Source organism: Neovison vison, chromosome 3 (assembly GCF_020171115.1).
Source record: "Neovison vison isolate M4711 chromosome 3, ASM_NN_V1, whole genome shotgun sequence".
Taxonomy (NCBI): Eukaryota; Metazoa; Chordata; class Mammalia; order Carnivora; family Mustelidae; genus Neogale; species Neogale vison.
The window spans coordinates 219,113,433-219,127,532 of NC_058093.1; the positions used below are offsets into that span (position 1 = coordinate 219,113,433).

Sequence of the window (14,100 nt, forward strand, 5' to 3'; positions counted from 1 at the left end):
GTGAAAAGGATTCACTTATGCAAAGTGTCCATCTGATTCCAAGGAAAACCAGCACTGATCCAATGCAACAGAGGTCATCAGTAACATCATCCACTGGCCAAAATTTAAGTCCACTGGCAAGTTCACAAAATGTTTTGAAATGGTATCTTATGCCAAATGCAAAAAAAAATAAAATAATGCCATAGACAAATGATTGAGTTAGAAAGTCTAAGTACTTTACCAACGACTCAGTTTTAATCCCTGTAACAATCCCTTGCAAGAAGAATTATTATGCTCCCCATTTTACAGATGAGGAAACAGGCATCTGAAGAGGATTAAGGAACCTGTCTAAGGTCATTGAGCTGGTTAGGGCAGAGCCAAGGATCAGGCTCCTGAGACCAAATTCTCCCGAGATGCTCCTAACCTCCAGGCTGTGCTGCTTCAGAGTCCAGACAAGTAAACTGGAACTTGAGCTAAGACCTCTCCAACTGGGACGTCTGGGTGGCTCAGTCATTAAGCATCTCTCAGGTCATGATCCCAGGTCCTGGGATCAAGCCCCGCATCGGGCTCCCTGCTCAGTGGAGAGTGTGCTACTCCCTCTCCCACTCCCCCTGCTTTGTTCCCTCTCTCACTGTGTTTTTCTCTGTCAAATAAATAAAAACCTTAAAAAAAAAAAAAAAAAGACCTCTCTAACTGACTTGAAAACTTCGTTGTGAGGTTCAAATAAGCACTGGTCATTAGTGAGATTCTCCCGCTGTCTAACAGTCCCTGTCCTCTTCTTTCTCTTTCAGAATAGACAGTGGCTCTGCGGGGACTTTAAGCAAGCTATGTACCCTGCTGGAGTCTCCAATTCCCACTCTGAAAATGAAGCCAATGACAAGACCTCCATCCTAAGTAGGTCTTGATCACTGCTACGTCCACACGGGTACTCAGTAAATACCTGTTGAGTGAATAAGTGAATAAGTCTCTGTTGTATCAAATGAGCTAGTACATGCAAAGCATTTAGCATGGGACCTGGCACACAATAACTGTTACTCCCTAGCCCTTCCTCCTACAAAAGAGCAGACATGGGGGCCAGCAGATGGCAGCACCAGCCAGTGTATGTCCGGCTTCCTTCTATCTTCACCAGCACAATTATATACAGCATTCACCTGACAGCCCATGTCCCATATCCCAAGACCCAGGCCATCTGCGGGCATGCAAAAACCCCATGGGAGAATACAGAGATAAGGCAGAAACAATCTTTTTTCTGAAAAAGGTTTCTCAGGGCACCTGGGTGGCTCAGTGGGTTGAGCCTCTGCCTTCGGCTCAGGTCATGATCTCAGGGTCCTGGGATCGAGCCCCCCCATCGGGCACTCTGCTCAGCAGAGAGCCTGCTTCCTCCTCTCTCTCTGCCTGCCTCTCTGCCTACTTGTGATCCCTGTCAAATAAATAAATAAATAAAATCTAAAAAAAAAAAAGAAAAAAGAAAAAAGGTTTCTCGGTGCCCTCATATACAGTCCCATTACTATACACAACTAGCAATGAAATGACCACCACTGCCCTCCAGAAGTCTGCATCCTTAGAAGGGAAGCATTTGCCTAAATCTTCAAGTGTCTGGGTTGTAACATCTTACTGAAAATACCAGGGTCGTTCTTTCTGTTTTCCCCTTTCAAAGGTTTCTACTTTTTGTCCACTTGTATGTTGGAATGATCTGTAATGCTGGTATTTAATCCAGTCATATTCCCACTTGGGTATGTGAAAACATTTGGGATGTCAACCAACAGAAGAAGGAGGCTTTGTTTCCAATATAAGATGGTATTAGAATCTCTCACAACTCAATTCAGAGAGCTTTTTCATATTTGGCTCTTCTTACTGATAGATTGAATTATTAGAGTAAAATTCCAGCCTAGATAAGAAATAACATAACCGTTTAGCCTCCTGGCAAATTACGTTCAGCACCCACTTTCTCAAAATGACAAATATCAAATCTCTCAAGTGGAAAAATCCTCTGAAACAACAAGCCAACTGTGCAATGCAGCAAGTAGTGCAAGAAAGAGATTTATTCCCTATCTCTGCAGCAAAAAAAGTCTGAACTTATTAGCATAAGGTAACATGATTCATATGTTAACTACCACTGGCTCTGAAATTGAATCCTTAGACCACCACCTACCCTTGACCTCAAAAAAGTCAAGAATTCATCAAATACCATCTCTCCTCTTTTTTTTTTTCCAAATGCATCTGTCATCTCCTTGCATTAGTACCTTCCTCAGTTAATGTACAACATAAAAATAGCAAGAGAGAAAGACTGATAGTTTCTTAGAGCTCTATCCTCATAAATCAAACTACTGTTACTTTTTTTTTTTTTTTTTTTTAGATTTTATTTGACAGAGAGAGAGAGATCACAAGTAGGCAGGCAGAGAGACAGGCAGAGAGAGAGGGGAAGCAGGCTCCTGGCTGAGCAGAGAGCTGATGTGGGGCTCCATCCCAGGACCCTGAGATCATGACCCTAGCCAAAGGCAGAGGCCTAACCCACTGAGCCACCCAGGTGTCCCTACTGTTACTTTTTAAACAGAATATTTGAACATACTCATTTACAAACAGGTATTTACACTGAAAAGTCACTGAAATGCAACTGCTTAATAAATCATAACAGGGCAGTAACCATGGTGACCTGAGCTGCCTCCTACTTTTAGCCAACTATAGTCCCTTCTAGTTCTTACTTTCTGCCTGGCACTATGCATTCCATGAATCCTTATAAAATCTTGCAAGGCCAAATAAATAAATAAAACAAAAATTGGCAGGGTCAGTATTACTAGTTCCATTTTACTCACGTGGAAACTGAGGTCCAAAGAGCTTAGGTATCTTATCTAAGCCAGGAATAGGTTAGCTGGAATTCAAGCCCAGACCTATTTTATTTCAAAGCCTATACACTTTCCACTAATGCTTTGCTACTCAAAGGGTGGTCCCTGAATCAGCAGCCCTGGCATCATTTGAGAATGTGTTAGAAATGCAGAATTCTCAGTTATACTATAGAAGTATAGAGTCAGAATTCTCATTTTATCAAGATCCCAGGTCATTTACTGGCACATTTAAGTTTGACAGACTCTAAGCTATACCATTCTGATCACTACTCTTACCTTCTTCTATAGTGGTTCTCAACACGGTGGCAGGGAGAGGGGGAGAAGGAAGGGTACTCCTCCCCCCCAGGGACACTTGATGATGTCTAAAGACATTTTTGGTTGTCTCAGCTGGGAGGGTGGGGAGGTGCTACTGGCATCTAGCGGTGCTTCTAAACATCCTACAGGGTACAGGACAGCTGCCGCCCTGACAAAGAATTATTCAGCCAAAATATTGATAGTGTCAAGGTTGAGGGGTGCCTGGGTGGCTCAGTGGGTTAAAGCCTCTGCCTTCAGCTCAGGTCATGATCTCAGGGTCCTGGGATCGAGCCTCACATTGGGCTCTCTGCTCATCAGGGAGCCTGCTTTCTTCTCTCTCTGCCTGCCTCTCTGCCTACTTGTGATCTCTGTCTCTGTCAAAAATAAATAAATAGGGACGCCTGGGTGGCTCAGTTGTTAAGCAGCTGCCTTCGGCTCAGGTCATGATCCCAGGGTCCTGGGATCGAGTCCCACATCGGGCTCCTTGCTCGGCAGGGAGCCTGCTTCTCCCTCTGACTCTGCCTGCCTCTCTGTCTGCCTGTGCTCACTCGCTCTCTCTCCCTCTGTCTCCCAAATAAATAAATAAAATCTTAAAATAAATAAATAAATAAATAAATAAAATCTTAAAAAAAAAAATAGTGTCAAGGTTGAGAAGCCCTGCGATAGCTGGTAATATTGTACATTCTCTTTGGGTCTGGGGTCTGTTTAAAGAAAAAAAGAAGAGATTTTCATGGTAGAATTGTGGCTGAAGAATTCTCCTACAAAATCCCTTTCCCTACCGGTCAGTCTCTCATAATCTCTCACAACATTTGCCAAACAGAAACTTAGATCAGGGGGGCAAATGGCTGGCTCAGTTGGTAAAGCATGTGAATCTTGATCTCAAGGATGTGAGTTCAAGTCCCACACTGGGTATGCAGATTACATACATACATACATACATACACACATAAATAAGATAGATCAGGAATCAGCAAACTATGGCCCACAACACAAACCTAATTTGCCCTCTATTATTGTACCATCTGAGAGCTGAGAGTAATTTTTCCATCTTTAAATGTAAAATTTACTCATTTATTTATTTTTAAGATTTTATTTCTTTATTTGAGAGAGAGAGAGCACAAGCAGTGGGAGAGGCAGAGGAAGAGGGAGAAGCAGTCTCTCCGCTGAGCAGGGAGCCAATGTGGGGCTCAATCCCAGGACCCCAGGATCATGACCTGAGCCGAAGGCAGAGACTTAATGACTGAGCCATCCAGGTGGCCCCTTAAATGTAATTTCTTTTTTTTTTTTTTTTTAAACATAAATGCTTTTTTTTTTTTTTAAAGATTTTTATTTTATCTATATGTCATAGAAAGAGAAGCGAGAGCAAACACAGGCAGACACAGTGGCAGGCAGAGGCAGAGGGAGAAGCAGGCTCCCTGGCCAAGCAAGGAGCCCGATGCGGGACTCGATCCCAGGACGCTGGGACCATGACCTGAGCCGAAGGCAGCTGCTTAACCAACTGAGCCACCCAGGCGTCCCTAAATGTAATTTCTGAAACAACATTTCATCACTTGTGAAAATTATATGAAATTCAAATTTCAGAGTTCACAAATAGTTTTACTGGAACAAAGTCATGTTTTTTGTTCCCATTTTGTCAAAGGCCACATCTTCCTTAACACAGCCTGAGATTTAACTCATGTACCTTAAAAATTCACCTATTTAAAATGCACAGTTCAGGGAACCTGTGTGGCTCAGTCAGTTGGGTGGCAGCCTTCAGCTCAGGTCATGATCCCAAGGTTCTAGAATCAAGCCCCACATCAGGCTCCCTGCTCAGTAGGGAATCTGCTTCTCCCTCTCCCCGACTCATGTTCTCACTCACTCTGCTCTCTCTCTCTCATAAATAACCTTTTTTTAAAAATGCACAATTCAGGGGCGCCTGGGTAGCTCAGTGTGTTAAAGCCTCTGCCTTCGGCTCAGGTTATGATCCTGGGGTCCTGGGATTGAGCCCCGCATCGGGCTCTCTGCTCGGTGGGGAGCCTGCTCCTCTGCCTACTTGTGATCTCTGTCTGTCAAATAAATAAATAAAATCTTTTTTTTTTAAATGCACAATTCAATGGTTCTAGAATATTCACAGTGTTGTGCAACCATGACCCCTGTCAATTCTGGAATATATTCTTCACTCCACAAAGAAACCTTGCATCCCCTGGCTATCACTCCTGTATCCCTTTTCCCAGTTCTAAGCAACCACAAATCTACTTTTCATTTCCCTACATATCCCCACTCCAGACTTGCTGATGAGTGAAATAACAGGCACACTTTTGTGATTGCTGCTTCCACTTAGCAATAATGTTTTCAAGGTTTATCCATTTGTAGCATGTATTTATTATTTCATTCCTTCTTAGTGCCAAATAATATTTCATTGTACTGATATACCACCTTTTATTTACCCTTTCATCAGCTGATGGACATTTGGGTTGTTTCTACCTTTTGGCTCTTACAAATAATGTTGCTATAGATACCTGTGTACAAGTTTCTCTGTAGATACACATGAATTTCTCTTGAGTAGATACCTAGTAGTGGGATTGCTGGGTCAGATGATAACTCTATACTTAACTGTTTTTAGGAATGGCCGGACTGTTTCTCAAAGTGGCTGTACTGTTCTACAGTCCCATCAGCAGTGTATAAGGGTTCCAATTTCCTCATATTCTCACTAACATTTATTATTATATGACTTTTTTCTTAAAGATTTTATTTATTTATTTGACAGACAGAGATCACAAGTAGGCAGAGCAGCAGGCAAAGAGAGAGAGGGGAAGCAGGCTCCCTGCTGAGCAGAGAGCCCAATGTGGGGCTCGCTCCCAGGACCCTGGGATCATGACCTGAGCTGAAGGCAGAGGCTTAACCCACTGAGCCACCCGGGCGCCCCATATTATATGACTTTTTGATTCTAATCATCCTAGTGGTTGGCTCTTATTGTGGTAAAGTGGTATCTCATGGGGTTTTTTATTTTCATGTCCCTGATGACTCATGATGTTGAGCATTTTTCATGTGCTTATTGGCCATTTCTGTATCTTCCTCAAAGAAATGTCTATTCAGATCCTTTGCCCATTTTTTTAAAGTAAACTCTATACCCACCAAGGGGCTTGAACTCACAACCCTCATATCAAGAGTCATGCTCTACTGAATAGCCAGTCAGGCACCCCTCAGTTTGCCCACTTTCTAATTGAGTTATTTGCCTTCTTATTACTGAGCTATAAGAGTCCTTCATATATTTTAGATAGAAGAGCCTCATGAGATACATGATTTCCTAATATTTCTTTTCAGTTCTTGATGGCATCCTTCAAAGCATAAAAGTTTTTAATCTTGATGAAGTCAAGTCTACTACTTTTTCTTTTGTTACTCATGCTTTTGTTATATCTAAGAATCCTATGCCAAATCCAAAGTCATGAAGATTTATCCCTGTTTTAACGGTGTTATAGTTTTCGTTCTTATATTTACATCTTTGATGCATTTTTAATTTTTGTATGTGGTATGAAATAAGGGTTCAACTTCATTGTTTTGCATGTGGCTCACCAGTTGTCTCAGCACTGTTGGGAAGTCTATTCATTCCTCCACTGAACGGCCTTGGCACCCTTATCAAAAATCAGTTAACCATAGATAAATGGATCTATTTCTGGACTCTCAGTTCTATTCCATTGATCTATATGCCAGTACTATACTGTCTTGACAATGGTTGTAGTAAGTTTTGAAATAAGGAAGTAAGAGTCTTCCTACTTTCCTCTTCTTTTACAAGATTGTTTTAGCTATTGTAGATCCCTTGCAATTCCATATAAATTTTAAAATCAGATTTTCAATTTCTACAAAGAAATAAACTGGGATTCTGATAGGGATTATGCTGAATGAGTAGATCAGCTAGGGGAATACTGCCCCCTTAACAATGTTAAATCTTATAATCTATGAACAAGGGATACCTTTCCATTTCTTTAGGTCCTTTAATTTCTACAACAATGTTTTAATAATTTTCAGAGTATAAGTTTTACACTTCATTGGTTAAATTTGTGCCTAAGCATTTTATACTTTTTGATATTATTATAATTTTCTTTTCATTTTCATATTGTTCGTTGCAAGCATATAGAATTACAAGCGATTTTCGTGTATTGCTCTTGTATCCTGCCACCTTGCTTAACTCATTTATTAGTTCAAATAGTTTTACAGGAAAATCCCTATAGGGGATTTCTTAGGGTCTCTATATGTGATCATGTTATCTCTGAATATATTTTTATTTTCTTCCTTTCCAATATGAATGTCTTTTATTTCATTTTCTTGCTTAAGTGTCCTGGCTAGAACCTCTAGCACACTGTTGAACCAAAGTGGCAAGATAGGGGTGCCTGGGTGGCTCAGTCAGTTAAGTGGCTGCCTTTGGCTCAGGTCATGATCCCCAGTCCTCAGATGGAGTCCACATAGGGCTCCCTGCTCAGTGGAGAGCCTGCTTCTCCCTCTCCCTGCCACTCTGCCTACTTGTGTCCTCTCTCTCTCTCTCTCTCTGTCAAATAAATAAATCTTTAAAAAAAAAAAAAGTGGCAAGATAGGGGCACCTGGGTGTCTCAGATGGCTAAGTGTCTGCCTTCAGCTCAGGTCATGATCTCAGGGTCCTGGAATCAACTCCTACAGCAGGATACCTGCTCAGCAGGGAGTCTGCTTCTCCCTCTCCCTCTGTCTCTGTCTTTCCCCTTGCTCATTTCATGCGCTCTCAAATAAATAAAATCTTAAATAAAAAAAAAAAGTAGCAAGATATCCTTGTCTTATTCCTATTCCTGATCTCACTATTAAGTATGATAGTTAGCTGCAGGTTCTTCACAGATACTCTTTATCAGGTTGAGGAAGCTCCCTTCTATTCCTATTTTGTTCAGTGTTTTTTTCATGAAATGCTGCTCGATTTTGTCAAGTGCTTTTCTGGCATGTATTGAAATACCATGTGATTTTTTTTTATTCTATTGATATGATGTATTATGTTAATTGATTTTCAGATATTAAACCAACCTTGAATTCCTGCAATAAATCTCACTTGGTTATGATGTACGATATACATATATATGTATATCATATAGATAGATAGAGAGATGCTGGATTCAGTTTGCTAATATTTTTGTTAAGAATTTTTGCTTCCAGGGGTGCCTGGATGGCTCAGTTAAAGCCTCTGACTTCAACTCAGGTCATGATCCCAGGGTCCTAGGATCGAGCCCTGCGAGCCCCTGCTTTCCCCTGTCTCTCTATGACTGCCTCTCTGCCTACTTGTGATCTCTCTCTGTCAAATAAATAAATAAAATCTTTAAAAAAAAAAAAAAAGAATTTTTGCTTCCAGGAGTACCTGGGTGGCTCAGTTGGTTAAGCATCTGCCTTCAGCTCAGGTAGAGATCCCGGGGTCCTGGGATTGAATCCTGTGGTCCTGCGTTGGGGCTCCCTGCTCAGCAAGGAGTTTCTCCCTATGACCCCCACCCCCAGCTCATGCTCTTTCTCTCTCACTCTCTATAAAATAAATAAAATTTTTAAAAAATAAGAATTTTTGCTTCCATATTTTTTTCTAAGTAATCTACACCCAACATCGCTGGAACTCACAACTCCAAGATCAAGAGTCACAGGACCTAATGAGACAGTCAGACACCCCATTTTGCTTCCATATTCATAAGAGATCTTAGTCTCTAGTTTTCTTGTGATTGCTTTGTCAGGTTTTGGTATCAGGGTAATGCCAGCCTCATAAAATGAGTTGGGAAGTAGTCCCTGCTCTTTTTTTTTTTTTTTAAAGATTTTATTTATTTATTTGACAGAGAGAGATCACAAGTAGATGGAGAGGCAGGCAGAGAGAGAGATAGAGGGAAGCAGGCTCCCTGCTGAGTAGAGAGCCTGATGCGGGACTCGATCCCAGGACCCAGAGATCATGACCTGAGCCAAAGGCAGCAGCTTAACCCACTGAGCCACCCAGGCGCCCTCCTATTCTTTTGAAAGAGCATGTGAAGAACTGGTATTAATTGTTCTTGAAATGTTTGGTAGAATTCAGTAATAAAGCCATTTGGGCCTTTAGTACATACAGTCTGGACATTTCTTTGTGGGCGTTGTTTTACCAATTTAATCTCTTCACTAGTTATAGGTCTGTTCAGATTGCCTGTTCTTTCTCGAGTAAATTTTGGTAGTTGGTGTCCTTCCAGGAATTTGTCCATCTCATTTGAGTTATCAAATTATTTGGGGTACAGTTGTTATTTTATTTTTGTTTTCTATGTGTTTCACGTTTTTGTTTCTCCATCCCTCCTTTACTACTTGTTTTTACATTAGGTGAATATTTTCTAATGAAGCATTTACATTTATTTAGTGATTTCTTCATCATATTTTTTAAGTGTTTTGGGGGAATTTTTTTAGTGGTTGCTCCAGGGTTTACCAGATAATCTTATCAGAATCAGCTTGAGATTTATACTAGTTTAATTCTAGTGATATATACATCCTATATATCTATATATATAGATCCTATATCTATATATACCTATATATCCTTTCACTTTTCACTTTTGTAGATTTATATTTTAATATTAAAATTATATATATGTGTGTGTGTGTATATATATATATATATATATATATATATATATAAATTATAAACCCAACAATACATTGTTGTTATTACTTTACCATCTGTGGTCATTTCCTTAGCCCATTACAGTTTTGCTTCCATCCACCTCCTTTGTGCTATTATTGGAAAGTACACTACACATATATTACATTTGTATGTTATAGGTACATTATATGTTATTTTATATAATTGCTCTTTAAATCAATTACAAGAAGAGAAGAATATTAATTTCTACTGTCTTTTGTCATTATATACTTTTCCCAGTGCTCTTTTTTAATTCCATGTAGATTTGATTACTGTCTGAGGCCACTTGCTTTCAGCCTGAAGAACTTCCTTTAGTATTTCTTGTAAAGCAGGTCTTTGAACAACATCTACAATTTGCATTTACCTGGGAAAGTCTTTATTTCACCTTCATATTTGAAATAGCCATTTTGAAATATTATAGGATTCTTAGTTGACAAGTTTTTTCTTTGAGCACTTTTAATATGTTATCCCATAGCCTCTGGCCTCCACAGTTTCTGCAGAGAAGACAGCTGTTAATCTTACTGGGGTTTCCTTGTATGTTATAAGTCCTTTTTCTCTTGCTTTCAAGATTTTCTCCTTGTCTTTGACTTTCTGCATTTTCCCTTTTTCTATTTGTGGATCTCTTTGTGTTTATCCTCCTTGGAGTCTACTGAGCTTCCTGAATGTCTACACTATTGTTTTTCAACAAATTCAGAAAGTGTCAGCTACTGTTTTTTAAAATATTTTTTCTCTCTCCTCTCCTGGTATTCCCATACATATGTACACTTAATGATTTCCCACATTTTTCTGAGACTCTGTACATTTTTCTTCATTGTTTTTTCTATTTTTCAGCTTGCATCATCTCTATCATTCTATCTTCAAGCAGGCTAATTCTTCAATCTGCCTGTCTGAATATACTCTGAGCCCCTCTAAGGAATTTTTAACTTCACTTGTGGTGCTTTACAACTCCAGAATTTTCATTTGGTTCTTTTCTGTAATTCCTACCTTTTAATTTGATCTTCTCTACTTGATGTGAAAATGTCATAGCTTCCTTCTTTAATCATGCTTTCCTTTAGTTCTGAGAATGTATTTGTAATGGTTATTTGAAATCTTTTTTCTGCTAAATCTGACATCTGGTCACTCTCATGGCAATTTCTACTGCTAGTTTGTTTCCCTCGTCTGGGTCATATTTCCCTACTTTTTTGCAAGTCTCACAATTTTTTTGCAGGAAACTGGACATTTTAAGTAATATATCATCTAAATAATATAGATACTGGACTGGTTCTCCCTACCCCAGCCCCAGGGCTTTTTATTGTTCTTTGCTTATTTAGTGATGGGCTGGAATGTTTTAGTGAAATCTATTTCATTCACACAGTGTTAAGGCCTATGATGTTGTTGTTCCTCAAAGACACACAAATTTGTTTATGGCTACAGTCATCTGGAGTGACAGTGGTTTCAGCAGGGCACTTTCTCTTCCCCTGATCACACCTAGCTGTTAGAACTCCTTTAATCGTGTCTTACTATTCTATTATTTTCAACCAGACCCTGGGGCATAACTTGGTCTACAAAATAATCCAATCAAAGGTGACTCTTTTGAGGGAACAGTTTATTCAATCCCATGAGGGATCTTCCCCACCCCCTCTTAAACTTTGACTCTCTCCTGCAAAGTAGTGGGTCTACAGCCTAGGCTGTATCTTCATTAAATCCATAATCTCCTCCCAACTCCCCTTTTTTTTTGTTTGTTTGTTTTTGTTGTTTTTAAGATTTAATTTATTTGACAGAGAGAGAGAGACAGCGAGAGAGGAACACCAGTAGGGGAAAGAGAGATGGAGAAGGCAGCTTCCCGCCCAGTGGAGAGCCAGATGTAGAGCTCAATCCCAGGACCCTGGGATCATGACCAGAGCTGAAGGCAGACACTTAACACAGACACTTAACAACTGAGCCACCCAGGTGCCCTCAAATCCTCCAGTTTTTAAGAGTTCCCTTAGTCATAAACTTCTCCACATTTTGTTGCAAATGAAGTAACTGTCTTTGGGAAGAGAGCAGGAGCCACGGGTTTTAAAGCCTTCTTCTCCTTCTAGGTAAAATCTCTGAATCCTTGATGGAAGGGGTGGAATGGCACACAACAGCCTGGGATTTTCTCAGTTTGCCTCCTCTGGCATGGAACCACCATTATGCAAGCTGGGTCTGGGATGAGAGCAACTGGTGAGCCCCAGTAGTCATGTGCCATGCTCAAGGCACAGCTCCCATTCTGTGAGTAGGAGCTGGATAGAAGAAGGAAGACTCATATTTCAACTACACACACCTGGGACTGTCTCAGCAACAAGTAGGCTTGAGCAGGATAAGAAACACTGAAGTACTGCTCCTCCTGGGAAGAAAGTGGTCTGACAGGGAGCTAGGGAAAGAGGGAGCCCTGTGTTCTGGACTGCAGCAGTCTGGAATGGAATCTCTACCTTGCTGAGTTGGAAGTGGGGAGAAAGGTAGCAGCCTTGCTTCAAATACTATAGACTCTCGCCTTTCTTAGAAAATTTTCGGATTTTCTTGAATAGATGTTTATTCATTTGATAAATGTTTGCCCTTAATGCCATTTCCAGATGGTTTAAATTGTTGAGTTTTTTTAAGTAATTTTCACCAGTCTTACAGACGAGCAACATCAATGACACCCCTCACACTGTCATGCTGGAAATGAATCCTAAGCTGCTTTTGTGCTATAATAGCTGAGCTGAAGAGCTAAGTGGTTGTAACAGAGATCCCATGGCCTGCAAAGCTCAAAGTATTTACTACCTGGCCCTTCACTGAAAGTTTGTCAACCCCTCACTTAGGTCACTACTATCAATGCTGCTGTTTCACAGACCACACTTTGGACTAGCAAGGACTTAAATTACTTGAGAGACAAATTACTTGAGAGACTTAAATTACTTGAGAGGCTAAAAGTTTGACTTAAAATCCCACTTTGCCACTTACTAGATGATATATGGTTTGGGGTACCTACCTCATTGGGTAGTTGTGAGAATTAAATGTAGGAGCATCTGACACTTAGAATATCTTCAACAAATAGTAACTGTTATCATCATGATGTAAACTGCATCAAAAGTATTAGTCATCAACTGTTTCCTTTAAGGCTTTTGGAAAAGGGAAAGAAGTACAGACTTTCCAATATACAAGATGCAACTTTTAATGCCTGGGGCACATAATAATATCTAATGAAGTAAAAAAATAAATAAATAAAAAACCCACAGAGCTGGAACTCAAGCCTGACACTGAAAACCAGAATTCGCCACCACGGATACTTCCAGCCTCTTGAAGCAACAATGAATGAAAACCTTCAGGAAGTGCTTCCAAACCCAAAGCCCTATGAAAAATGAGCAGCAATTATCTTTAACGTGAGGATTTGGGCCTAGATGGCTCCTTCCGGTTCTGGTCACCTCTGTCTATGCTCAGAGATGATATAAGCTGAATCCCTCAAGCTTCCACCTTGACTGTCACCGCGGCAGGGGCGCCCCAGTTGGTGCCCGACCCACGACGGGGCCCAGCGAGCGGGGATTCCGCCGGATTCCGCCAGGCTCCCCCTTGCCGCAGCCCGTCGGGGCTGCCAGCCGGTTACCTCGCAATTGAACTCCATCTCGGCGTCCATGGTGACGATCCGCACGGTGAACGTCTTGGGCTGCTTCCTCTTGAGAGAGCTGAAGCTCATACGGGAGGCGATGGCCCCGGCCATGGCGCGGGGCTCAGACCCGGGACCCTCGCGCCCCGAGGCCTGCGCTCTGGACCTGTTAGCCCCCCTGGAGGAGTCGCACAGGCCTCAGGGCCACCATGGTAGCCAATTGGCCGGCCTGGGAGCTGTCTGGTCGGCACGGGCCCCCAGCGGCCAGCATGGGCCGTGAGGACCCTGCCCCGGGAGCGTAAAGGGGAGCTGGGGGGCGGGCCCTTACGGCCACGGAGACGAAACACGAGCCAGGACCGACGGGGTGGGCTCGGCCCGGCGCTCAGGAACTCGGGCCCGGGACGCTGGGGACGCCCCGGGACGGGGCCCCTAGACGGCAGCAGCCCAGCCCCCGCGCGCCTCTCAGCGGCTGGTGAAGGTCTCGGGGCCGCGCTGCGGCCAGGCGCGCACGTGCGCGCGTGGCTGTCACCGTCTCCGCTCCGCGCGCCCGCAGGAAGCGTCCCCTCCCCACAGACCCCGGCCTGCTCCCCGCCCCGCCCTCAGGCCCCAGATCATTACACACAGCGCAACCGAACAAGCGGCTGCCGCCCGGACTCTCCGGTTGGCTGAGAACCCCTAGGGAGGCGGGACTTTTCCCTCCCGTCCGCCCCACTTCGGAAAGGCCCACCAATTGGAAGTTCCGCTGTGATTGGAGGCGCGGGCCTGGGCTAGGCGTTGAG

At 42.3% G+C, this 14,100-nt stretch overlaps 1 protein-coding gene across 3 annotated transcripts in view; it reads right to left on the minus strand.

Annotated features, from left to right (window-relative positions):
* The window catches only part of NF2 (NF2, moesin-ezrin-radixin like (MERLIN) tumor suppressor), an 81,386-nt gene extending 67,517 nt beyond the window's left edge, over positions 1 to 13,869 (minus strand). For 2 of the 3 annotated variants that reach the window (XM_044243960.1, XM_044243961.1), the window contains exon 1: positions 13,322 to 13,868. In XM_044243960.1, coding sequence (XP_044099895.1) covers positions 13,322 to 13,435 — 114 coding nt within the window. In that variant the 5' untranslated portion in view covers positions 13,436 to 13,868. Of the gene's footprint in view, positions 1 to 13,321 lie in introns of all 3 variants that reach the window. The other variant, XM_044243962.1, reaches the window with a different exon arrangement.
* Between the last annotated feature and the right edge of the window lie 231 nt (positions 13,870 to 14,100).